General features: G+C 35.0%; 1 protein-coding gene across 1 annotated transcript; it reads left to right on the top strand.

The window, feature by feature from the left end:
* Positions 1–18: 18 nt before the first annotated feature.
* On the top strand, positions 19–27554 carry LOC128222775 (pre-mRNA-splicing factor SYF1-like). The gene is made up of 24 exons (XM_052931889.1): positions 19–157; positions 598–746; positions 4158–4281; positions 5207–5404; positions 6553–6687; positions 7941–8105; positions 8605–8749; positions 9617–9689; positions 10864–10942; positions 11274–11393; positions 11744–11844; positions 12268–12343; positions 12966–13052; positions 13612–13725; positions 14322–14408; positions 15025–15100; positions 16613–16722; positions 18025–18128; positions 19744–19843; positions 23062–23178; positions 24395–24452; positions 25072–25183; positions 26410–26516; positions 27006–27554. Exons 1-24 carry the CDS (start codon positions 83–85, stop codon positions 27065–27067), a joined length of 2574 nt encoding a protein of 857 aa, XP_052787849.1. The 5' UTR covers positions 19–82; the 3' UTR covers positions 27068–27554.
* Positions 27555–27998: the final 444 nt, after the last annotated feature.

The following is a 27998-nucleotide window of genomic DNA, read 5'->3' as shown; positions in this document are numbered from 1 at the left end:
TTCGTTAAAATGAACTTCCCCGTTTTGAAAAACAGAATGAAAACTGACGATTAAAATGGCGGCGCCCATGTCGGCGTAAATAATGGTCGTGAAAATCGAGAGAGAAAAACACAATATGCCTGTCGTGCAGAAAGATCCATTGAAGAATATATTCTTTGTAAGTTTCATTTTTATCAGATCTGTGAGTATTGTTAATTGTCATCAATGTTGCTTCTATAATTTAAGTTCTAGTATCTAGAGTTAATCGCGGATGATCTTTTCGGATACTGCCTGGTTGTCAGTAGATATTTTTGTTTAAGATGGGGCAACATTAAGCTCTATTAAAATTAAACTATTTTCTGAGGCAATGTGGTGATTGTTCTTGTAGACTCCATGTACAATACTCCGATTTCACGTTGACGCTTTCAATAGTTAATAGTTGTGAAACCTTTGCATGATAAAAAATGTGTCTAAATATACCAATTTATTAATTCAAGTTGATGCTATAAGTGTACATCTTCTAAGGTATATATTAAATTCAAAACTTTGTTGTTAAAAGGTTCATGTATGGTCATTACACTGAATATAGATATATATATATATAAATATATTAATTAGGAAGAGGATGATCTTCCCTTTGAAGAGGACATTCTTCGTAACCCGTACACTGTCAAATGCTGGTTGAGGTACATCGAACACAAGAAAAACTCCACCGCCAATGCTTTCAACATTATATATGAGCGTGCTCTGAAGGAGCTACCTGGAAGGTAAGAGTGTTGCCTGCTGTACTTGAATTTGACTTTCATGATAAAATAGGAAGATGTTTTTATTTTTGGGAGATTTAATCTCCCATGTCTCCTTGACGGCTTCTCACTTGGTCGCCATCAGTGCTTGATTTGTCTGAGATTATTGAACATGAAAGATATTCAAAAATCATGTAGCTATTGTTTCTCATGTATTGCTGAAATACTGAAAAAAAATCCCCAATTTCTCAAAACTTATTAAGATTAACAGGCTATATAAGCAGTAGCTTATTTCAATTAGCCAAAATACCTACTAAAATTACAGATACAAAAATAGTGTCGTGCGCTTAAAAGCTTTATACTGGTATAAGAGATTACAGAATTTTTAGAAATGGGGCCAGAGGCAGTATTAAACACCATTTACATTGGTATGCTTGTATATGATAATGTGAAAATCAACTAAGGCATTCTTAATGATTTGTTTGTTCACTGTGGTCTGGCCAACTATATATAAAACCATTTAAAAGCCCATTTTCAAATTGATTTTGTGACATAAATTAAGCGGTCATTGGCAAAGTTGAAAATTGTTTATGGACACAAGGTCCTCACACAATGTAACAGGCCCTCACACAATGTTACACTGGCCTTCACACAATGTTACAGGCCCTCACACAATGTTACAGGCCCTCACACAATGTTAAGGCCTTACCACAATGTTACAGGCTGTCACACAATGTTACAGGCCCTGACACAATGCTACAGGCCCTCACACAATGTTACAGGCCCTCACACAATGTTGTAGGCCCTCACACAATGTTACAGGCCTTCACACAATGTTACAGGCCCTCACACAGGCCCTCACACAATGTTACAGGCCCTCACACAGGCCCTCACACAATGTTACAGGCCCTCACACAATGTTACAGGCCCTCACACAATGTTACAGGCCTTCACACAATGTTACAGGCCCTCACACAATGTAACAGACCCTCAAACAATGTTACAGGCCCTCACACAATGTTACAGGCCCTCACACAATGTTACAGGCCCTCAAACAATGTTACAGGCCCTCACACAATGTTACAGTCCCTCACACAATGTTACAGGCCCTCACACAATGTTACAGTCCCTCACACAATGTTACAGTCCCTCACAAAATGTTACAGGCCCTCACACAATGTTACAGGCCTTCACACAATGTTACAGTCCCTCACACAATGTTACAGGCCCTCACACAATGTTACAGGCCCTCACACAATGTTACAGGCCTTCACACAATGTTTCTGTCCCTCACACAATGTTACAGTCCCTCACACAATGTTACAGTCCCTAACACAATGTTAAAGGCCCTCACACAATGTTACAGGCCCTCACACAATGTTACAGGCCCTCACCAATGTTACAGGCCTTCACACAATGTTACAGGCCCTCACACAGGCCCTCACACAATGTTACAGGCCCTCACACAATGTTACAGGCCCTCAAACAATGATATAGGCCCTCACACAATGTTACAGGCCCTCACACAATGTTACAGGCCTTCACACAATGTTACAGGCCTTCACACAATGCTACAGGCCCTCACACAATGTTACAGGCCCTCACACAATGTTACAGGCTCGCACACAATGTTACAGGCCTTCACACAATGTTACAAGCCCTCACACAATGTTTCAGGCCTTCACAATGTTAAAGGGCCCTCAAAAATGTTACAGGACAAAATAAATAATGACATAACAAATCCCATTATTCAAAACTAATTAAGGGCTTTTATTAATGATACATGTATTTAATGCTTGTATAATAAATAACTAATCAATAAATTATAATTTTTATAACAAATGATGAGGAAGAACACACATTAAACAAAAGTGTTTCACTTTAATGTATTATACAATAAACTCACATGCATGTTTTATGGCCAGTATAGGCAATAAAGACCATTAAAGTGTTTCGTTCGAAGTAACTGTATGACCAAAAAAAATGAAAATGACTTATCAATCTTCAAGCTTTGCGCATTTTGTATATTAATTTGAAACAAATTGTCTTGTATTATTTAGTAACTTATCCATTAGCGACTTTTGGTTTTCGCCTTTTGTTTGATGTTTCAAATTGTTTGCTGGTATGCATGACCAAATACATAGATCTACTGTATTGAGCATGCATGATGGGATATGCAAAATTGGTCCTAACAAAAGAATCTGTAAACATTGTGGTCAGTTTTTCCGATTGTCATTTTCCCGAACACATCGACTGTTATATATATTTATTCTCTGAAATTTTACTAGACCTCTTGAAAGTGAATACAACTTGTCCGAGGTCCAATGGTCTTTCACAATGACAATTGCCATCTTCTTGTTCAGTGTGAATAATTTCTCTACCGTGACCTACCAATATGGATAAAATGATGATCAAGAATTGTCAAAATTAGATTTTTAACATTAAATTTTAGGCTTTAACATTTACCCTTGAGGCAGCTGATAATTGATTGTATAGACTCTGCATAGTCTAACTTAAGGCTGCACTCTCACAGATTGAAAGTCTTGACAACTTTTTTTTTTTGTCTTTGAACGAGCAAATTTTTGCGAAAATCCATGAAAACTAGTCAAATAAGTGCTCTGACAAAAAATTAGATCGCAGATTTTTATATTTAAGTTCAAAAATTGATGTTTAATGCATTTTCCTTAAATGGTTTAAGCCATAACACATTAATTTTCGAACGGAAATATGAAAATCTACGATCTGATTTTTTTGTCAGCAACCTTATATTATTGGTTTGCAGATATTTACGCAAAAAATTGCTCTCTTCAAGACAAAAAATAAAAAAGTTGTAAAAATGGTATATCTGTGAGAGTGCAGCTTTAAAACATAGAGTACAACAAAACTATAACTTATTTTGTTTTCGGCTAAGCAAGTTAAGCTTAACCATTTGAAAATTAATTCAAATATCAAAAATATTGCATAATAATAATAAATATGCTATCATAGTTTATTCATTGTTTTAAGTACACTAAGTGCACTCTCACAGATTGACATTTTTGACAACTGTTTTTATTTTTGTCTTTGAATGTGCTAAATTTTGCTTAAATGTCTGGAAACCAGAGAAACAAGACTGCTGACACGTAAAAGATCAGATCGCAGTTATTCATATTTGGGTTCAAATATTGCTATTTTACGGCTAAAAGCATAACTTACAATTAGAAAAATGAAATTTTGGAAGCTTTTCAAATTATTGTGTTCTGTTCTATTGTGAGATCTATCTTACATACATGTATATGATTTTTTTGAATGCATTGATGCCAAAATCAGCTGATTCTGAGACAAAAACTAAAAGAAATGTCAAATGGTCAATCTGTGACATTGAATCATTTTTATAATCGTTTATTCCACTTATGCCTGTTTTATGGAAAGTTACAGGAATTTATCATGTTTCAGTTATAAGCTCTGGTACAGCTACTTAAAGCTGCGTCGACAGCAGGTACGCGGCAAATGCATCACGGAGCCTGCCTTTGAGGATGTCAACAGCGCCCATGAGAGGTCCCTCGTGTTCATGCACAAGGTTTGATTGATACACTCCTTGCATCTGTTAAAAGAAGTTTGGAAGTATATTACTCCCTAGAAATCAGCTAAAGCTTCTAAAATTCCTCCGAAGTTCAAAAACACCATTGTTTTTAGAAAACTCACAAAGTTGAGGGCTTGGAAGTTCATAGCATAATCCATTAAAATGTTTTTGTATTGTTCAGGGCTTTTTCTGCCCATTTTGGGAAAAAGACCCTAGACATTTTGGGAAATTTTGCGTCGTGAAAATGCGGAAATTGGGAAATTTTACAGTGAAAAGAAAAAGCTGTCTAGTCTCCTGTGAATAAGGAAATGATTTAATATTAGTTTATTTTCCCTTTAAAAGACCCACAATGGCTGAAATATCAATCCTTGGGGGTGTAAATATTTATTGCAATAAATCATGACATAATAGTTCATATGTCTGAATGTAATGAAAATCAATGATTTCTGAGTTCAATTACCAAAAAAACTTACAATCACATAATTTATTAGGATGTTGAAAATGAACCAGTACAGGTAAAAAGAATTTCTAAAAAAAAAAAAAAAATTTTTTTTTTTGGGGGGGGGGGATTGGGATTTTTTTCTGAAGATTGGGAAAAATATCTTATATTTTGCTTTGGGAATGGGTCCGATAGTCGGACCCGTGGGTACAATAGAAAAAGCCCTGATTGTTGTAGTTACAATAAAGCTAAATTCTCTTTTCTCAGTGTCCAAGCCCCATTCCCATAAATGTTGAAAGACAGCCCTGTATGTAACTATAAATCCATTTAGGCAGAGAAATGAATGAGATAATTTCAAGATTTTATACATTATTTAAAATAGATAAATGATTTTATCCCCAGGAACTTTTCAACATTATGGTTATCAGTTTAACACACTCGGTATCATATAGTTCAAATACCTTGTAAAATATTTTTTTACAGATGCCGAGAATATGGTTGGATTACTGCGAGTTCCTGATGGGCCAAGGGTTGATAACTCGTACAAGGAGGACGCTTGATCGAGCATTACGAGCTTTACCCATAACGCAACATCACCGAATATGGCCACTCTACCTGAAGTTTGTTCGTATGTACGATCTGAAGGAGACTGCTGTCCGGGTGTATAAGCGATATATGAAGGTAAACTGAACTAAAGGGAAAATTGCTGGAATTGATTTTTATTAAATATTAGGCATCTTTCAACCCCTGATGGCATTTCTTGTCAGCATTCTTTGCGTCCTTTTGCAAAAATTGTATAGTTAAACTTTATTTATATTATAACGATTGTGAAGAAATTTAAATTAACTAATACTAGGTAACTCTCATTGGCTCGATGTTGCATGGTAGCGTGGTCTTTTGTTGTGGGTAAAGCTTGAGAACTGGGAGAAAACCCACTTGTCCGGCTTTATGACCACCAACAAAAATCACATTGCCCAGGGCAGGAACGAAAGCCCTGGTAGCATTGGTGAAAGGTGAGTCTGCTGATTATAACCAGTGCACTAGCGGGACAACCTGAATGTTGCCCAGTTATGCCCCTTTGGTGTCAGCAGCATCTCCATGGCCCTCTTGTTTAGCATCCCCAAATATTTTTTGTGTTCACTTTTGATATATGTTGACTAGATTCTTTTATACAATAAATTTCCTTACAACATAATTACATACTCAATTCAGTGCTTTTTGTTGTAAAGAAATACGGATTTAAATTAAAGAGCTATTAAAAGTAGAACTGACAAAAAAAGTGCTTGAGCAATTAATGTCAATCGATAGTTGAGGGCAAAAACCCCTTAGTTTTCTGAGCAAAATCCCCTAGTTTTCTGAGAAAAATCCCCTTGTTTTCTGAGAAAAATCCCCTTGATTTCTGAGAAAAATGCCTTTGTTTTCTAAGCAATATCCCCTTGTTTTTATAAGCAAGATCTCCTAGTTTTATTTGCAAAATCCCCAAGTTTTCTGAGCAAAATCCCCTAGTTTTATTAGCAAAATCCATTTGTTCTCAGAGCTAAATCCCATGTTTTTTTAGTAAAATCACCTTGTTTTTGGAGCAGAATCACCTGGCAAGTGTTCAAGAAAAAAGGCTTGTATGATGGACGATCTGACAAAAATTAGTGACTGCTGTCTGGCAAGATATATTCTTAAAGTTAGCGGTTATTAATTTAGTTTTCATCTATTTGCTCTAAAGTCTGATTATATTTTTAACAATGTATGTCAATATTGTTTTAAGATGGATGTGAAATTTGTCTGGTACGTTTCTAATCATTGAGTGCTGCATAATTAGATAAATTGCTTTTCAGCTGAGCAAAGAAAATGCTGAGGACTATATCGAGTACCTGAAATCTATTGGCTGGCTGGATCAAGCTGCCCGGAAACTTGCGGACATCATCAACGATGACAGTTTTGTGTCAAAAGAGGGAAAGTCAAAGCATCAGGTATGACCGGACCAATTTTCAGTAACAGAAAATGGCTAATAAATCAGTCCAAATTTTTTTTCATTTTCTGTGAGTCCAAATATTAAGTTAGAATTTCAGCTTTTGATGTTGTCTGACCATTTTGGGGCCAAAGTTAAGCCCAACTTCCAATGCTTAAAAACATAGATTTCCCAAAAAGTGAAAGGAACGTTACCAATTTCAGTTTTAAAAGTAAAATTAAAAATTATTAAAATTATTTGTAATTTATTTTATAAAAAAATAATAGTTATTATTGGATCCTCTAACAGATTTTGTGTGGAAAAAATAATTTAAGAAACAATGTTTTATCACATTCTTACATATTTTCTGTCCAGTTTTTTTTCAATTTTGTTCATTTCTTGGAATAGGAATTCCAAATTTAAGTAAACAGGGTTTAGTGACACATTTTTCCTAATCAAATAGGTCCAGGCCCATACCAAAATGTTGTTACACAGGCCTTTTTCTGCCTTTCAAATATGCAATACAATTAGTGGCAATATATCAATGATTCAGTGTTTACTATCAACAAGTCAAGACAATATTCAATTGGCGTTTTCTGACACAAATACAAATTAAATGCTGGTAAGAATCTTGTACGATTAATAATGTACATAAGCATAAAAACAAAAAGCCCTGATCAATTATCGTCTCATGAGTAGAAATAATGTATTTTATGCACCTTTCCTTCAAATTCAACACAGTAGCCTTCATAAGAACTACTGTTTTTGATATTTGTTCATCCTTTTTGGTATATTAAAAAAAATATAACCCTAATGGTATAACTTATTTGGGAGTAACAGTGCATCTTTAAATTTCTTCCCATATTGGTAAATACTACTATGCAAATTTTCCCAATTTGTCAAGGACCTTTTTTCCCCAAATGGACAGAAAGAGCTCTGTAACAGTTCTAGCATAAACTTACTTGCTGCTTTTCTAATGTTACCAAATTGACTTGTAATGCCGTCAAAAATGAGTTGCAGGCATCTGTTTTTTCCAAAATTACCGGAAAAATCACAGCGTACACAGAGTTATGTATCAAGAAGTTGTCAAAAACTGTTTGTACTATCAATAATCATTTACTTGAGTGGAACCGATTATCAGTAGTCAAACTGGAACCGATTCCCAGCACTATTTGCGAACTTCCCTGGTTTCAAGATAATCTTTGTTTGAGAAATTAAGTTTAATATTGAGTGTGGTTGTTATCTGATTTAGAAAACATATCAATTGTTTTCCAGCTCTGGAATGAATTATGTGACCTGATTGCGAAAAATCCTGACAAAGTGACCTCCATGGACATTGAACCGATTATACGACAAGGTCTGAAACGATACACCGATCAAATTGGTGTGCTTTGGAACTCCTTGGCAGATTACTACATCAGAGGTGGCCATTTTGAAAGGGTATGAATATTTTATGAAGAGGTCTTTTTTTTTTCGAAAGAAAAAGGTTGCGGTGTTTTCATTTATGTAAGGCATGAAAGCAGGCTTTTTTTTAACTAGGCTTTATATAAGAATGTTATTTTCATCATTGGAGAATGGTGTTAAAGTAATTTTCTTTATAAAGCGTTCAATGTTTTAAACTTTTAAACTACATGTTTATGAGATCACACATACACAAAAAAATATATATATATATATTTTTTTTTTTTAGTTTTTCCAAAAAAAATTACCATCAAACTATAATAACGGTAGGGTCGACGCCTACTTTGAAGGTAGGGTTGGGATACCCAAAACAAATGAATTTTTCTTTTTATGCCTATTATTTACTTAAAAGTTTTCATATGATTTACTGCTGTGATAATATGCAAATGCAATGAGTTGTTTAATCCCTCTGGCTAAATATTTATGAGACTTTTTAAAACTGTTTTCAATGGTTGCATTTTCCAATTGCATATTTCAGGCAAGAGACATCTACGAGGAGTCCATTCAGACTGTTATTACGGTGCGAGACTTTACACAAGTGTTTGACGCGTATGCCCAGTTTGAGAAAAATCTGATCAGTGCTAAAATGGAATCTATGGAAGAAAGTGGTCCCACTGAGGAAGGTATTTACACGTAACATCATTGCTTAATGCTGCACTCGCATAGATTTTTATTTTTTGCTTGAAATTAGCCGAATTTTGTCTGGAAAACAGTGATCTAAGACTGCTGAAAAATGTGCAGATTGCAGTATTCAAGTTGTCAAAATGGTAAATCTGTGAGAGTGCAGCTTTAAAAGGAGATTAAGTTAAATTCGCACAAGTATATATTGCAAAATATTGGAAAAAAATACTAATTAATTTTAAATTACGACTAAGATGTTTGATGAACCTGGCCCCTGACCCTATATAAATCAAAGATTTCATTTAACTTTTTTATTTACCTGGGCCAGTATTCAATATTGATCTTATCCATATTCTTAGACATGCCACAGTGATTCCATTCAGCCTAGTATTGATCAGCTCAATATAAAGGCCAATCAAAACACTTAGTTTCCTATATTGGTTTTAAGTTCAATCTAAGTTGCTTTTTGAATATGGGCCAAGAAGAACACAGAAAGCAGAACACAGTTTTACATGTTACTAGTTTTATTTTACCTTTGGGCTAATTGATATATTTACACAGTATAATGCAACAAAGTATGCCCATTTCAGTAGGAAGCACAATACAATTGGATTTGTGCTCCTCCCGATGAATTCAGGCCAAATATTAACAAATTCCTTGCCGGGCTCCCGAAGTTAGTAGCCATGCACTGTTTCATCCATAATTATGCACTGACATGCAAGACTAGCTTTCTTCATGTACATTATTTTAGTTATATTTTTAACTGTTCTTGTTTTGTTTTTTCAGATGGCCATGTCCATGGTTTTTAATTTCAGCTATCCTTGATCTTGTTTTTTTGTCCGATGACCTTGACCTTGTTTTTTTTTCAGATGACCATGACCTTGAGCTGCGACTTTCGAGGTTGGAGTCGCTGATGGATCGAAGGCCTTTACTGCTGAATAGGTATGATCGTTTAAATTATACAAATTGACTAGCTTGTCATCTTTTCAGTGAAAAATACAGATACAGCCATAGCTGTGGTGCTACTTTTGTTGGTGTTGTTGTAAGCATGGCTGGTTAAGGTGATTTAATCTAAGCCATAACTCAAGATTTGTTTTCAGCTATGCAAGTAGAAAAATAGCACTCATTGATAGCAAGGCCCATAACTCTGACTTAAATAATTGTTGATGTATGCCAGTGTTTTTACCAGATTTTATTTAGCTTCATTTGAAAACAGTTACAAGTTAATTTTATACCTCATGCTTGATTGTGTTTCCTGGGTAAAAGCCAGGTATGCACTGCATTTAGCTGAGTATTTGTGCAAAGTTGACACAAAGGCTATTGCTGTATTTAACACTCTGAAGGGAATTCAATGGTACTTTAGCAAAAAGCATTTGGATGTTCGATTTGACTATACATGTAATTCTGTTCCGTTGTGGATTGCCCTCTATTGATCCAGTTCATTGCATAGAAAATCAGCATCAAAAATAACATAAACTTTATGGAGGATGGGCGTAACCTTTCATGCTCTGTCTATTGGTGATTTTTTTCATAAGCCCTTTTGAATAACATGTAACGAGGGCACCTATGTGGTTATCCCAAACAGCACTGTGCCTACGCAAGCCATAGTACCATGCCATAGAACACCTGTCCTTTAGTTAAGATAATGTCAAACTGTTTGGGCTTGAGCTCACATCCTCTTGGGTGTGCAGCAGACATGTAGACTCAGAATGCCATGATATAAATGTAATGGTTAAGTTTTTCAAAAAATATTCGTCATTTTGGTTTATACTAATTTATTTTAGCTCAATTGTGACAAACTAGAAAGCTTATAGGTTACTCTTGAGCCTGTTTCTTGAGCAGAATACAGGACTGTATGCTTTTTAAGAGGCCATGAGAAAGTACCCATGGTGGGGATCAAACCCACAACCTCTTGGGTGAGAGGAGGTCACCTAGACCACTAGACCACTCTCACCCTCGTTTCACCCTTTATTAATTCGCAAGTTTTGAATTTGTATCATTATGCAATTGCAATTATCAGATATCACCAAAATGATGCGATCGATGGTTACAAGAGAGTCATATGATTAATGAACAGCTGACATAGCTCTGACATAGTTTGTTTGTAATATTTCAGCGTGTTGTTGAGACAGAACCCACATAACGTGCACGAGTGGCACAAACGCGTGAAACTGTACGAGGGAAAACCACGAGAGGTATGTGTTATTGGTTTCAGCTTATCTTCAATAAACATTCGATTTGATAAAACAGTCCAGGTATTATCATAGGCTATCAAATCAATTATATTATAATACTTCAATTTACTGAAACACTGATTGAAATTGTGACCATAAAAGTAATATTGACACAGGTTTTGATATTTTGAACTTTCAAGCATTCAACTTTTTAAGTTTTCTTCAATGGAAGTTTTTGTACTTCCAAGGAATCAATTTTTGAAGTTTTAACCCATTTCTATAGAGTAATTTACTTCAAAACTTCCTTTAACAGAAGCCCTGTCCTAATTGCTAATTGATATTTCTTTTGCAGATAATCACCACATACACAGAGGCTGTGCAGACGGTTGATCCAAAAATAGCATCGGGAAAACCCCATACACTGTGGTGCGAGTTTGCAAAGTTCTATGAAAATGCAGACCAAATCGAAGATGTAAGATGTTGTTTTAAGCCTAATTTAATCATTCTGAATAAGTATTGAGATTTTATTTGACTTAAAAATACATTTTCCTTTTTTGGAACACAGTCTAGATTGATATGATAATTATAAAGGTTCGAAATAAAAGTGCACAAGAACATTGAATTTAGATGGCTCAGCTCAAGAGAGAGAAATAAACGTATGGCCTGCAATGCAACTGCTGAAGACGATTCAGAATTTAGAGGCCTCAGCGCAAGAAATAAATATTTGAATAAGGGTCAGTCTTTCCCTAAGAGTGGTAAAATTACAAATTTTCTAGAAGGAATTTGTATTGTTTTGGCACAAAAATGAACATTTTGTCGCAGGCACGTGTAATATTCGAGAAGGCGATCAAGGTTGGCTACAAGCATGTAGATGATCTGGCGTCCGTCTATTGTGAGTGGGCAGAGATGGAGATACGACACGAGTATGTACAAGAAATTAGACTGTTAAAGATGATGAAGTATGTATCCCATTTTAAGGACCATAACAAGGGATATTATCCCATTTTAAGGACCATACCAAGGGATATTATCCCATTTTAAGGGGCCATAAGAAGGGATATTATCCCGTTTTAAGGACCATAAGAAGTTATATTATCCCATTTTAAGGACTATAGAAGGAGATATTATCCCGTTTATAGGACCATAAGAAGGGGTATTACTGTGAAATCATTAATGTTCGTGGGGCATTAATGTTCGTGGTTTTCGAATTAAGTATTCCAACAAAATGTGCCAATGATATGAAAAGATGTACACATGTAAGATAAGCCTAAACAGCAGTAGTTTGTTTTTAAACATTTTCAATGTCACTTTTGTGTATAATAAAGACTATTGCTTTACATTTATAGAAACTATGAAGATTCGTTGAAGATAATGCAGAAGGCTACTACCCCACCCCCAAGATCTGTGGCATACCATGATGAGGTGAGAGGTTAAAGATAGTCATTAAGGCTACACTACACTATTTTCAAGGGTGTGTGTTTTTAGAAGTAGAAAGGTACAGTGACTTTATTTTGTCATCCACGGTGTTGTGCAAAAGGTTATGCCATTACTGGAAAAACAGTTCAAGATATTAAAATTAAATTTGGTACACATGTTGTGGATTGACAATATGGACATATCAAGGCGAGTAACTTTAGTTATGATGTTATGACCCTTGTTTGACTGATAAAAACACACACTAGATTTGAAGTATGTTCACACAATAGTGGCTGTGTTGACTATTGTGTTAAAGGCAAGAGGAAATAATAAACACCTTTTATAGAACAAATGATTATTTGTAATATGCATTAAACACATCAGTAGGACCATAACTATAGCCAACTAAGTTGGGACGTTTTCTAGTCATTCCATTTGTTTTCTGACCCATTTCCAATGACATTTTAACCCTGCAGAGTTCCCAATTAGTGGATTTTTCATTCCCAAATTAAGTATTTTATCGATAAATATTCCTAAATGTTTATCCGAAAACGTGTCCCCAAAATGCTTAGAAAATGCCCATTAAACAGAGTATTATAATGTTTCACTTTTGATAAATATTTTTCAGTCGGAGATTGTACAAGCTAGGGTTCACAAATCGCTCAAAGTTTGGTCGCTGTATGCAGATCTGGAAGAGAGCTTCGGAACATTCAAGGTGATGAGTTATTTTAGTTCTTGTTGGATTATTTTGTGCCATTTTGTTAATTTGAGGGTTTGAAACAGTGAAAATATCAAATAGATAATTTTCACTTGTTTTGAAATTTTAGCCCACTATCAGTTCCAAATCAAACGTCAGCTTGAACAGTACTTGGACACAATTTCAACGATGTCAGTTCAGAAATGACGTTACGACAGCATGCAAATTTGAGGGGCTTTCAAAACTGTAATGAAATTATTTTTTACTCTAATTTTAGGCATATATTAAAGAAAAATTGTTTGTTTCAGTAGAAGATAGCAATATATTTCACCTTGTGAGCACCAAAAGTGAATATTTCATGTGTATATTTTGGTTCTCACTCTGTGAAATATATTACGATCTTACACTGAAAAAAAACAAAATTAACCCCTATATAAATTGTTGTGATATATGACACTTTTGAGCAAGGAGAAAACTGCCTTTAGAGGACAACAAGACAAATCTTTGTGATTATGTTTGCGTGGAAATGTGCAGTGGAATGTAATTCAATTAAATGGTGCATGTTTATTTTTCTCAGACCTGTAAAGCGGTCTATGACCGAATCATCGATCTTCGCATCGCCACGCCTCAGATTATCATGAACTACGGCCTCTTCCTGGAAGAAAACAACTACTTTGAAGAAGCATTTAAGGTGAGATTTATACATGTTTGATTTTTGTACTGGCATTAAAATGGTGGGATTCTAAGAATAGTGTTTTAAGTGATAGAGAAGGAAAAAAATATCGCAATTTGGCAGCTAACTCTTATTTTTTTAAACTCAAAAATGATAAATGAAAAGAAATAACATTTCTAAATTTTTCATTATTTTAAATAAAGTAAACAATAAACAAAAGTTTTTCGGAAAATATGAAGCAATTATATCATATGATCAGTAATTTTTGTCTTAGAATCAGCTGATTTTGGCATCAGTGTTTTCAAATCAGTCATATAGGATAACACACAATAGCGCAGATATGAACTGTTTCAAAACTGCCAACATTTTAATTTTTCTTATTTACTGCAATCTGATCGTTTATCAGCAGTCTTAAATGACCTTTTTTCAGGAAAAAAACATAAAAAAGTTGTCAAAACGGTCAATCTGTTAGCATGAAGCTTTAAGGTACGCAATGATTTAACATGGTCTATTAATTCTGGCGCAATGATGGACAGATGCAACCTTATAGACATTGGCTTTATTTGAAGAGAAATGGTAGCTTTTGTTAAAAATTTATCAAATATATTTTTCAGGCGTATGAAAAGGGTATTGCCTTGTTTAGGTGGCCAAATGTGTACGACCTGTGGAACACCTACCTTTCCAAGTTTATCGATCGATATGTAAGTTGTTGTATTGTTTAAATGTAGGCTCTAGATCTGTTACCAATTAAAGTGACACTCCTATTAAAAATCAATACATACACATTTTTGATGAACATAAATTTGGAGTGATAATCGTTTTACTTCTTACTTAATACTAGTAATGCATTTATGGAAAATATTAATTACTTATAACAAGATTGTAACCACGTATTTAATAGCTGATAACGCAAAAATATTGAATGACTGGTGGAGCCATATGTAAAGTGATCAAATACTGTTTCATAATAAAAAAGTACCATGAGAGTTCATCAGAACCATTGTTTTCTATATTTATTTATCCTTTTCGGTAAATTGAAACACTTGTAGTAATTGTGGTACATCTTATTTGGGAGGAAGAGTGCATCTTTAAGAAGATGGAAAAGTAACCTTTTCCTGGTGTAAAGAATGTATTATGATGTGTTTTATTAACATTTAAGTCTTTAATGTTAAAACTTCATAAAAAAAAAACAAGATAACAAATTACCCATTGTTGAAAATCTTTCTTGGTTTAGCAGAGTTTAACATAACTTTTCATGATGCTTAACATGATAATCGATAAATACAAACAAAACTTGCATAATTTATCTTTTTTCAGGGTGGGAAGAAGCTAGAGCGGGCTAGAGACCTCTTTGAGCAATGCTTGGAAAATTGTCCCGCCAAGTTTGCAAAAGGTAAATGTGTATTCATTTTTAAGCCGCAAGTTGGAAATAGTCTGCTAATTGAAGAAACTAAATTGAAGGTTATTATAGCCTTGGCATTGTTGCCGATGTGCAAAAACTTTAACCTTGACTATAACTCAAAAACATTCAAAATATTTAAATGAAACTTGGTACAAATGTTGATTAAAATAAAAATAAAACTTCAGGATATGAAACTTGGCACACATGTTGGACTAAACAGTATTTATTTTAAATAAGTAAGATATTTTACAAATAAACATGATATAAGTTTATGATAGAGTGGTTCACTCGTTGCCAAGGACATAACACAGCTAATTTTAGCTCACCTGAGCACGAAGTGAGCTTTTTTTGATCAGCCAATGGCGGACGTTCAGCGTCTTCAGACATCTTCTCTGAAATCCCAATGACCAGACCCATGATATTTAGTTTGTAGTCTTATGTAGTGGATCTTTACCAAGATAGTTCCAATTATTTGCTTAGAGTCAAAAGTGCCCCCCTCCTCTCAAGTGGTTACATGTTTTCTATACACTTGTATAGTAAAATATTTGAAAATCTTTTTCACTAAAACCGTTAGATTTTTTTCAAAAACTGCAATAGGAAGTTGGTTGGAAGTTGATTTTTTGTCTTTATTAAAGAACTTAATAAAGAAGTGTGGTAATTATTTTAGAAACTACCTTAACAAAAATAAACCTTAACCCTTCAGTTATGGCCTCTAACCAATAATGAACAAATTATGACACTGGGGTAAAAAATGGCTGCGCCATTGGGATCCCAGGTTTTCTATGTACTTATAATTCAGATAAAACTTTGAAAATTTTCTCTGAAACAGCAAGGCCAAGACTTTTGATAATTGGTATTTAGTGGCAATTAACCATCATCCTTAATAACCACTAACATCTTGGTAATTTTAATCAGGTGAGTGTTATAGGGCCAATAAGTATATTCACAATTTAATATTGCTTGGTCCCATTTGCTAAAAAAGGTGGAGAAAATTCTCTGGATAATATGCACAGGTTCAGCTTTAAAAACTGTTGAGGAACACCACTTCTTGAGATCAGTGTTTTTAAAACCATTTTGGGAATGGGCTGCCCAGGGCCCTCTGATTGATAAAAAGCTTATGTCATATTTACTGAAATTGGGGATTCCAAGTTTGTCTAGAAATTATAAAAGTGCTTGAAAAGTGGACATTAGAACTCTTTGCTACTGAGCTTGTTTCTGTAGCTTTTTGCATAAATATTAGAGATAAAAGAACATAATAAAATTTGTGTCTTTAAAATTACACTACTTGTTAAACGTTGGATTTTTTGGTCAATTTTTGTATTAAAATAATATAAACTTTTTTCAACAAACTCAATTTTTTACATTTGGGGAAAAAGTATTTGTTTTTGGGAAGGGAAACAGGCTTATCCGAATATTGGTCAGAAAAAAAACCCACTGTGAACTTAAAAAAAACTTTTTTATTTGTTTTACACTCTCCATGTCCAATTTTTGTCTTTTTTGCAGCCATTTACCTGCTATATGCCAAACTGGAAGAGGAATATGGGCTGGCCAGACACGCCATGGCTGTGTACGACAGGGCCACACAGGCTGTTTTACCAGAGGAACAGAATGAGGCAAGTCTCGGATTAGCTTATCTTAGTTGAATACTTATTTTCCCCGCCTATGAAATAGGGAGGGGGATATTGAAATGGCGTTGTCCGTCCGTCCGTCCGTCACCTGCGTTTTCTCAGTAACTAGCCGGTAGAATTTCATGAAACTTAAAATAAATATGAACCACTATGCTGGAATGATGCCCGTCCAAAAAAAAATTGATTGGTCAATTGTCCTTGGAGTTATTGCCCTTGATTTTTTGAAAAATGCACATTCACAGCCATTTCTCAGTCACTAGCTGGCAGAATTTCATGAAACTTAAAATAAATATGAATTACTATACTGGGATGATGCCTGTTCATTTTTTTTTTGGATTGGTCAATTGTACTTGGAGTTATTGCCCTTGATTTTTTGAAAAACTCTCATTTACAGCCATTTCTCAGTAACTAGTCGGTAGAAATTCTTGAAACTTGAAATAAATATGAACCAACATACTGCGATGATGCCTGTTTACTTTTATTTTGGATTGTGTAATTTCTATATGAGTTATTGCCCTTGATTTTTTGAAAAATGCACATTCACAGCCATTTCTCAGTCACTAGCTGGCAGAATTTCATGAAACTTAAAATAAATATGAATTACTATACTGGGATGATGCCTGTTCATTTTTTTTTTTGGATTGGTCAATTGTACTTGGAGTTATTGCCCTTGATTTTTTGAAAAACTCTCATTTACAGCCATTTCTCAGTAACTAGTTGGTAGAAATTCTTGAAACTTGAAATAAATATGAACCAACATACTGCGATGATGCCTGTAAGCACAAACAAGCCATCAAGCACAAACAAGCCATCGTTGGCGGGGGATATCTTTTCACTGAAAATGCTTGTTACTTAAGCCCAATATAAATGTAAGCTAGTTAAATATGGAATCATGTTTGATCCAATCAATACTTATGTCAATTGTTAAAGTTACAAAGGAAGGATATTCAAGAGTCATGAATCTCAAAATGAAAAAAGGATATTCAAGAGTCATGAATCTCAAAATGAAAAAGGAGCATACAATTAGAGCATAAAATAAGGAGCTTAAAATTAAACACAAAAACTCATTAATGAGATTTGTATGTGAATTCGTAGATTGAAGCCAGGAGACCTTCAAAGAGCTTCTTAGAAGCCAATATACCTTTTACGGTTTGGAGCTTGGCATTCTTGTGTTTGATTACAATTGGGGGTCGTAAGTGGCCCCCAAAACGTCTTCCCAAAATTGTTTCAGACCGTTAGCTGCAAGATCAATCACATCAACTTGATTACTGTTTTCTATGATTGTAGATGTTCAACGTCTACATCAAGAGAGCAGCGGAGCTATACGGTGTCACCTACACAAGACCCATCTATGAAAAAGCTATTGAGACTTTGAACAACGAACAAGCTAGGTTAGTGTGTTGATTTGTTATAGTTTGTCAAAAGTCAAAGCGATACTATTGTTTCAATGTGTTGTTAGACATTAGGCTTTCATAAGAAGACAAACACTAATGTGTCGATTTCAACATGCTCTTGTTTTACCGTATTTATTACCATTTGCCTTTTGTTAGAATGCCAATAATATTATTTGAACTTGAAATGCATTGCCCATATTTCAATGTATTCTTTTCTGTTTGTTTTTTGTTGCCATCTTATCTTGCAATACAGTTCTCTTGTTTCAATGTATACTTTGCTGTTGATAATTTGTTGGCATGCAAAAGCTGTTGTTTGATCTGAATTTGCAATACAGTGCTCATATTTCAATGTATTCTTTGCTGTTGGTTATTCATTGGCATGTAAAATGGCTTTGATTGAGCCCATGCTGCAAAACAGCGCTCTTGCTGTTGTTTGATCTGAATTTGCAATACAGTGCTCATATTTCAATGTATTCTTAATTGTTGGTTTATTGTTGGCATAGGTCAAGGCTTTGTTTTGATCTCATTTTGCAATTCAGTGCTCTTGTTTCAATATATTCTTTGCGGTTGATATAATACAGTGCTCTTGTTTCAATGTACTCTTTTATGATGCTATTTTGTTATTATACAAAAAATGTTTTGATCTCAACATGCGACAAAGTGCTCTTGTGTCCATATATTCTGCCTTTCGTATATTGATGGCATGTCAGAAATCTTTGTTTTGATCTCAAAATGCAATACAGTGTTTTTGTTTCAATGAATTCTTTGCCACTGGTTTTTTGCTTTTGTTTTTATCTCAATTTGAAATACATCTTTTTATATAGAATTTGCTGTTGGTATCTCGTTAGCAAAAAGAAAAGCTAAGAAGCTTTTGTGTTGATCTCAACTTGCAACACATTTCACTTGTTTCAAAGTATTCTTTGCCTTTGGTGGTGTATTGGCATGCCAGAAACTTTTGTTTTGATCTCAACATGCAATACAGTGCCATTGTTTCAATGTATTCTTCGCCTTTGGTGGTATATTGGCATGCCAGAAACTTTTGTTTTGAACTCATCTTGCAAACCAGTGCTCTTGTTTCAATGTATTCTTTGCCTTTGGTGGTATATTGGCATACCCGAAGCTTTTGTTTTGATCTCAGCATGCAATGTTATGCTCTAGTTTTAAGATCTTGTTTTTATTCATTGTATTTCTTATTTTAATGGCATACCAGAAGCATTTGTTTTGATTGCAACTTGCAACACAGTTTCCTTGTCTTATTGTGTGCTTTGACATTGGTATTTTGGCTTTTGTTTTGATATCTTTTAGTAATATAGTTTGTTTTAATGTATTACTTGCTGTTGTTGTTCTAGTTGGCACGCAAAAACCTTTTGTGTTGCTCTCAACTTGCAGTGCAGTGTTCTTGTTAAAAAGATGATTATTTTGATTCAATTTCTAAGAATGGCCAAATTTGTGTATAAAATGCTTTTCAAAGCATCTCACACTTAAAAAGCTAATTAAAGAAATTGTTTTCAAACTATAGTTTATTAGCAAAGAATTAAAATTCTATTTTAAGAAAGATCTGCTGTTTTCTTTTTTTTATTATTTTCCTAATAATCATCCATCTTGCTTTCAGAGAGATGTGCCAAAGATTTGCAGATCTTGAAAGGAAGCTTGGAGAAATTGACAGGGCTAGGGCTGTCTATGCCCACTGTTCTCAAATTTGTGACCCAAGGGTAAGGAAAATATAAAGGGCCGGGGGCTTAATTCAACAACCAATTAAGATTGAGCTCAAGTTTAACATCAGAAACTAAGTGTTTTGATTGGCCTGTATATTTAGCTGACCAATTGGCTGAATAGAATAACTGAGGCATGTCTAAGGATAAGGATATAACGTAAATATAGAATACAAGCCCAGTGGCTTTATTCAATCACCAACTTAGATTTTACTTACGTTTTAATAGTAGAATCTGAGGCTTTTGTTTGGGCTGTAAAACTCATTGACCAATAGACTGAATGAAAACATTGAAGTATATCTAAGCATAAGGCTGAGAATCATATTGAATACTGCCAAAGGGATAACAAAAATCAGGATTAATCTTATAATCAGGGTTGAGATATTTCAATATACCATGCATTGGTTAAGTTTGTTTTTCGCTGTAAGTTTAAATTAAGAGTAGTATGAATACTGTGAAGTTTATGTTTACATTACCTTGAAAACAATTTCACTATTGGCCTAAGTTCTTAACCCAGGTCCCACTGCACGAAATTACTTGCGTCGAATCTTCCAAATCTTAATTTTTTATTAAGATTATACAGAAAGAAAACAATGCATGATTTCGATAGTATAGTACTTTTGTTAGTTTGTGATCGCCTTTTGTCCGGTGTCCGTCGTGCGGCGTGCGTCGTCCGTCAACAATTTACTTAAAAGACATCTCCTCCTTAACCGCTGGGCCAATATTAATAAAACTTCATAGGGATGTTCCTTAGGTGGTCTTCTATCAAGTTGTTCAAAGAATTCAATTCCATGCAGAACTCTGGTTGCCATGACAACCAAAAGGAAAAACTTTAAAAATCTTCTTCTCCCAAACCACAAGGCTTAGGCGGTTGATATATGGTAGGTAGGATCACCAAATGGTCTTCTACCAAGATTGTTCAAATTATGGCCCTGGGGTCAAAATTGGCCCCGCCCCGGGGGGTCATGGGTTTTCTCTATATGTTTATAGTGAAAACTTAAAAAATCTTCTCCTCTAAACTTACTTGGCCTAGAGCTTAGATATTTGGCATGATTCATCGTCTAGTGGACCTCTACAAAGATTGTTCAAATTATGGCCCTGGGGTCAAAATTGGCCTCGCCCCGGGGGGTCATGGGTTTTCTCTATATGTTTATAGTGAAAACTTAAAAAATCTTCTCCTCTGAACTTACTTGGACTAGAGCTTAGATATTTGGCATGATTCATCGTCTAGTGGACCTCTACAAAGATTGTTCAAATAATGGCCTTTGGGTCAAAATTGGCCCCGCCCCTGGGGGGTCATGGGTTTTCTCTATATGTTTATAGTGAAAACTTCAAAAATCTTCTCCTCTGAACTTACTTGGCCTAGAGCTTAGATATTTGGCATGATTTATCGTCTAGTGGACCTCTACAAAGTTTGTTCAAATTATGGCCCTGGGGTCAAAATTGGCCTCGCCCCGGGGGGTCATGGGTTTTCTCTATATGTTTATAGTGAAAACTTCAAAAATCTTCTCCTCTGACTTTACTTGGCCTAGAGCTTAGATATTTGGCATGATTCATCGTCTAGTGGATCTTTACAAAGATTGTTCAAATTATGGCCTTGGGGTCAAAATTGGCTCCGCCCCGGGGCTCATGGGTTTTCTCTATATGTTTATAGTGAAAACTTCAAAAATCTTCACCTTTGAACTTACTTGGACTAAAGCTTAGATATTTGGCATGATTCATTGTCTAGTGGACCTCTACAAAGATTGTTCAAATTATGGCCTTGGGGTCAAAATTGGCCCCGCCCCGGGGGTCATGGGTATTCTCTATATGTTTAGAGTTAAAACTTCAAAAATCTTCTCCTCTGAACTTACTTGGACTAGAGCTTAGATATTTGTCATGATTCATCGTCTAGTGAACCTCTACAAAGATTGTTCAAATTATGGCCTTGGGGTCAAAATTGGCCCCGCCCCGGGGGGTCATGGGTATACATGATATGTTTATAGTTTAAACTTCAAAAATCTTCTCCTCTTAACTTACTTGGACTAGAGCTTAGATATTTGGCGTGATTCATCGTCTAGTGGACCTCTACAAAGATTGTTCAAATTATGGCCTTGGGGTCAAAATTGGCCCCGCCCCTGGGGGGTCATGGGTTTTCTCTATATGTTTATAGTAAAAAAAATCAAAAATCTCCTCTGAACTAACGTTGCTTAGAGCTTAGATATTTGGCATGATTCATCGTCTAGTGGACCTCTACAAAGATTGTTCAAATTATGGCCTTGGGGTCAAAATTGGCCCCGCCCCGGGGGGTTAGGGTATTCTCTATATGTTTATAGTTAAAACTTCAAAAATCTTCTCCTCTGAACTTACTTGGACTAGAGCTTAGATATTTGGCATGATTCATCGTCTAGTGGACCTCTACAAAGATTGTTCAAATTATGGCCTTGGGGTCAAAATTGGCTCCGCCCCCTTGGAGGGTCATGGGTTTTCTAGATATATGTTTATAGTGAAAATTTCAAAAATCATCTCCTCTGAACTTACGTTGCTTAGAGCTTAGATATTTGGCATGATTCATCGTCTAGTGGACCTCTACAAAGTTTGTTCAAATTATGGCCCTGGGGTCAAAATTTGCCACACCCCTGGGCTGATGGGTTTTCTCTATATGTGTTATAATGAAAACTTAAAAAATCTTCTCCGAACTCACAAAGACAAGTAACGTCTTAATTTAAACTGGATAACATATTTAGTACACATACCAATTTTCAATATGGGCCACATACAACAACTAATAACAAATATACATATATAGAGACACACGTAAAATCAAGTAGTGACAAGAGCTTAGATATTTGGCATGATATATCATCTAGTTGACTTGTACCAATATTGTTCAATCTTTGGCCCTGGGGTCAAAAAATGGCCCCACCAGTGCGTCATGGGTTTCCTTATATATGTATATGATGAAAACTTAAAAAATCTTCTTCTCCGAAACCAAAAAGCGAAGGCCTTAGATATTTGGTATGAAGCATCGTTTATCGGACCACTATTAAGATTGTTCAAACTTTAGCCCTGGGGTCAAAATTGGCCACGCCCCGTGTTCATAGGCTTAGGTTTTCAATATTTGTATATAATGGAAGAATGTGCAATATATGACAGGTGAGCGATTCAGGGCCATTTGGCCCTCTTGTTTTAAGAAGTTGACAGATTTTATTATTTATTGATTTCTTTTAATTTTTAAGTCGACTGCTACCTTCTGGCAGACGTGGAAGGACTTTGAAATCAAGCATGGAAACGAAGACACGGTCCGCGAGATGCTTAGGATTAAACGCAGTGTTCAGGCCATGTATAACACGCAGGTAGAGTTTGTTTTTAGCTTGTCTGAATTTTTGAAGAAAAAAGGCTAAGTATTTGAAAGAAAGCCTAGATGTTGTATGTCTTTGCTATCGTTGTCGATGTGCAAAACTTTAACCTAGGCCATAACAAAACGAAACATTCAAGATATTCAAATGAAATTTGGTACACACGTTACCAGTGACAATAAGGACTTGTATGTGTGGCAAGGCGTATAACTCTGACTTCATTAATTCTTTATTTATTTAACAAATGAAACATTAGCATTACTTAAAAAATATTAAACATATTCAAATGAAACTTGCTATCAGTGACAGTTGGACATGAATGGTAAGGTGCATAACTCTGACTTAAATGATTTTTCAATTTGAGTTGTGCCCCTTATTTAAGAAAAAAGTGGGGGGGTTTCATCATGGTATATTACTCTTTTCAGATAAATATTTTTTTGACCTTTTGGTAATGTACATGCAACTCATGTGCCAATAGAGATATGTACATTATTTGTTGGATATTTGGGTAAGAATTACAGTTCTATAGGGATCATAATTGTCAGATTTCATCGTCATGATAAAAAATTGGGACAGTTAACTTTGGCAAGACAGTTACGCTACTTGAAATGTTCATTAATCTTTGTATAGCATATTCAGTGATTTAAAATGAAACTTAATTCACATGTTACCAGAGACAATACTGCATGAACAGCAAGGTGTAAAACTCTGGCTTTAATATGTATGCGAAAAGCTACAGAAACAAGCTCAGTAGCAACAAGTTTAAACATAAACCCGGTTTAATGGCACTGGGTAAACACCAGAGATATAGAACATTAAATCACAAACAAGAAACATAGAAGACCAACACAAAACTCCACAAGCAGCACAGTGCATACATACTATATATAAAAAACTAGGTATGTTTACCAAGGATTGTTAGGTACCGCCTTATTACGGTCAGAAAAATGTAAATTTACTGGGGGGTTTAAACCAGTATGCGTGTACAACCTTACTCTTATCCCAACAAAGTTATAACGTAAGTGGGTGAACGTCAAATTTCTAGGTGTTTCTTTCACATATGATTTCCTTGTCTTTTTATGATTTTTATGATTAAAACTTCTCACTTTATGTACCTAATTTGACTTATTGTTTTATGTTACATACAACATGTTATGAAAATGTGTTCGTTCGCTTCAGATTTTAATATGTTTATTTGGTGCTTTTATCGTAGGTGAACTTCATGTCGGCACAGATGCTCGCTGCAGCCACCACAAAGGGGGATAACCAAGGTGTGTTTGACTTTTATACGGCTAAGCTCCAATAGGCGCCATAGGCCCGGGCCTACACTTTGTTTTCAAAAATGAAATATAAAAAGAAAAGTCCAAATCTACAAAAATAACTGAATAGTGATGTGTAAAGGCTATTTACCATTCTGTTAAGGTCTAGGGTAATTGGGCGTATTTTTCTCATTTAAGTATTTAAAGTGCTTACTTTAAGAAGACGGTCGAACAAAGATAAGTGCTTAATAAAGATAAATTGTAAATTGCTGAAATATACGCCAGAAAGCATCAATTGCATTCAGATAAAAGGCTCACAGACTTCCATTGCAAATAGGAATATGCATTCAATTGTCCGAGCTACACTCCTGCTCTTTATTCAACCCTCTCCCTTGAGTTTACTATCTTGTATTCTTTCATCTGTCTTAGTTTTGATTTTGTTTGAAAAAAAATGATAAAAGAATTGTCATAGCCTCGTTGTTGACAGCAGCTTCCATGTCATGCAAAATATTTAACCATGGGGTAACATATTCACATGAAACATGGTATTGCTTGACAATATGCAGAAGCCAATATTCCAAATTAAGTAAAAGTTGGTATGCCGCTATTTCGACATTTACATCCGTTTTAGCACCAAGTGAGATTGCTGATGAGATGCAGAAACTAGAAGAAAAGGCAAGGCAGTTGGCTGAGGAGGCAGCTAAAGACCAAGGCAAGCAAGACAAAGGCATCCTATTTGTTAGGTGAGTGGAAATTATGCTGTTAATTGGTGATAATTAGGTCAAAATATTCCCTTTGTATGGTTAAAATAGGGAGCTGAATTAAGATGATAGGCGGTATGTCTAAGTCAAACCTAGTAGGGCATTCTCTTATATGTGAGTGGAACTAAGCTAAAACGAGGTCAAGTCATGTAAAGGCATTCACTTTGTAAGTTGTGTAGACATGAGGTGAAAGAAAGCATCTAAGACAAGGCTAAGCTATGTTAAGCCATTCACTTTGTAAGTTGTATAGAAATAATGTGAAAGAATGCAGCTAAGACAAGGCCAAGCTATGTTAAGCCATTCACTTTGTAAGTTGCATAGAAATGATGTGAAAGAATGCAGCTAAGACAAGGCCAAGCTATGTTAAGCCGTTCACTTTGTAAGTTGCATATAAATGATGTGAAAGAATGCAGCTAAGACAAGGCCAAGCTATGTTAAGCCATTCACTTTGTAAGTTGTGTAGAAATGATGTGAAAGAATGCAGCTAAGACAAGGCCAAGCTATGTTAAGGCATTCACTTTGTAAGTTGTATAGATATGAGGTGAAAAAGTCAGCTAAAGCCAAGTTAAGCCATATAAGGGCATTCTCATTTTAGGTAAATGGAAATTATGTTATAAGGATAGTGGAACTTATGTTGTTAGGTGAGTGGAAATTAGGAGAAAGTTAGCAGCTAAAGACAAACTCAAGCCATATAAAACATTATCTTTGTTTGGTGTACTAATGTTGTAAGGTGAGAATAAAGAAGGTATTTAAGTGAATGGAAATATACTTCGAAAACAGGTGAGCGGAAATTAGATTGTTCGGCAGATGAAAATTAGGTCGTAGACTAAGTTTAGGGTGTACTTTTACTCAGAGTGGGTGAGTGTAAAAATGGTCGGTAGGCTGGTGAAAACTATCTCATTTGGTCAGTTAAAATAAGGTGTTCAGAGTGGAGTTTAGCTGATAATAGGTCATAAAAGATAAGATGCTATTCGTTAGGTGAGTGGAAATAAGATGAATGTTCCTTTTTGTTTGAATGAAATGAGTAAAACTAACTTTAAAAAGTATTATTACCAAGCTGAACCCTTTCAAATGATTCAATGATGAAACAGGCTTCTGTATTCCAAGCATCAAGTCTACAGCTTGGTAAAATAATCTTGTTTGTCAATATGGCACATCGTGCTATAAATAAACTTTGAGCTATTTAGTGAAATTGATGATGGTTTCAGGAGTAACACTACGGATGAGGAGTTAGGCGAGATGACAAAGACAACAAACCCTGACGAGATCAACATAGACGAAGACTTCTCAACTGATGAAGATGAGGCGGTCGAAGGTATTGCAATAAGTCATCAGCCAAGTTTGATAACATTTGGTATAAAACAAAACAAAAAATAACCAAGAACCTTTGTTATTCATTTTTCAAAACACACGATAACGATTAATTACAATGTTTAAACCATAAAGTTCATGATAATTACCAATGTGTTCCCATGTCCATAGAGGTTCCTGTTAATGATCAACGTGCTCCAATATTTAATACACCAAGGTCCATGTTAGTTACCAACTTGTTCCCATGTTAAATACACATAGGTTTATGTTAATTACAGTCCCGTTCTTAAGTTTAATCCATAAGTGTTCATTTTAAGCACCAACGTATTCTAATGTTTTATATACAGAGGTTCTTGTTAATTTAATACCAACGTGTTTCAATGTTTTATCTTTTTCATAGTTTAATATACAGTGGGTCGTGTAAATAACCAACATGTTGTAATGTTTAATTTAGAAAAGTTAATTACAAACGTGATCGATGTTTTATCTACAGTGGTCCAGCAGCAGTCCGTTCCCACGGAGGTGTTTGGAGGACTCGCCAAGGATGACGATTAACAAACTGCATTGGTGACTTTCTGTGGATAAGTGACTTGTCATGGATTGGTGACTTTCTGTGGATAAGTGACTTGTCGTAGATTGGTGATTTTCCCTGGATAAGTGACTTGTCGTAGATTGGTGACTTTCTGTGGATAAGTGACTTGTCATGGATTAGAGACTAGACATGGATTTATGACTTTTCATGGATAATTACCTTTGCATGGACAAACGACGTGAAATAATTGAAATACCATGGATGATCGACTTACCAATATCATGGAATTTTGAATTGCTGTTGATAAGTGATTTCTTATCATGGATTAATGATCCGTCATTGTTTAAGGACTTTTCATGTATGAATGACTTAACGTAATTGATATACGATTTATCATATATATTACTGACTTATGACTGTGTTGTTGATATTTCTTTGGAAATTCACATTGATGAGACAAGTTACCTGATTATTTATGTAAAAGTTACATCAATAAAATTTGAATTATCATGACTTGCTGTTTAAACATATCATAGATTTGTTTTATGTTTTTTTCTAACTTAAAGACTTTACCGCAATGGAGTGAAAACAACAACGCCTGTGTGTAAAGCGATGTATTGCTGTTCATTTAAAGTGAACCAACAAGGTTGAATAAAACAAAATCCAGTTAACACATTCAACTGATTATTGATGACATATAAACTTTGCATATAATTTTAATTGTCATCTCTGAGTTGCAGATGGCTTTATTTGTGTTCAAGCAATTGATTGGTAAACTACCCATGAAATTTTCTTTTCATAAAAAGCATAGGCGAAGCAAACATTTCGCCATCGCCATCCTCTGAGAGAGAATTTGTGCATTCTATTGTAACGTGTTGATATCTGAATTCTTGAGATTAATTTAACAAACGTTATTGAGGGCTATCCATAGGTGGCAGTTTGTGTCTCTGATGG

The sequence above is a fragment of the Mya arenaria genome, chromosome 17, assembly GCF_026914265.1.
Source record: "Mya arenaria isolate MELC-2E11 chromosome 17, ASM2691426v1".
Taxonomy (NCBI): domain Eukaryota; kingdom Metazoa; phylum Mollusca; class Bivalvia; order Myida; family Myidae; genus Mya; species Mya arenaria.
The sequence above is the reverse complement of the archived record's forward strand: the minus strand, read 5'-3'. Positions and strand labels throughout refer to the sequence as shown.

Bases quoted from the DNA above. Each gene is read 5' to 3' on its own strand.
- LOC128222775 (XM_052931889.1), top strand. From the start codon at position 83: ATGGTCGTGAAAATCGAGAGAGAAAAACACAATATGCCTGTCGTGCAG. The intron at 8,106-8,604 runs GTATGAATATTT...TGCATATTTCAG, and splicing joins GAGGTGGCCATTTTGAAAGG to GCAAGAGACATCTACGAGGA. The intron at 18,129-19,743 runs GTTAGTGTGTTG...TCTTGCTTTCAG, and splicing joins TTGAACAACGAACAAGCTAG to AGAGATGTGCCAAAGATTTG.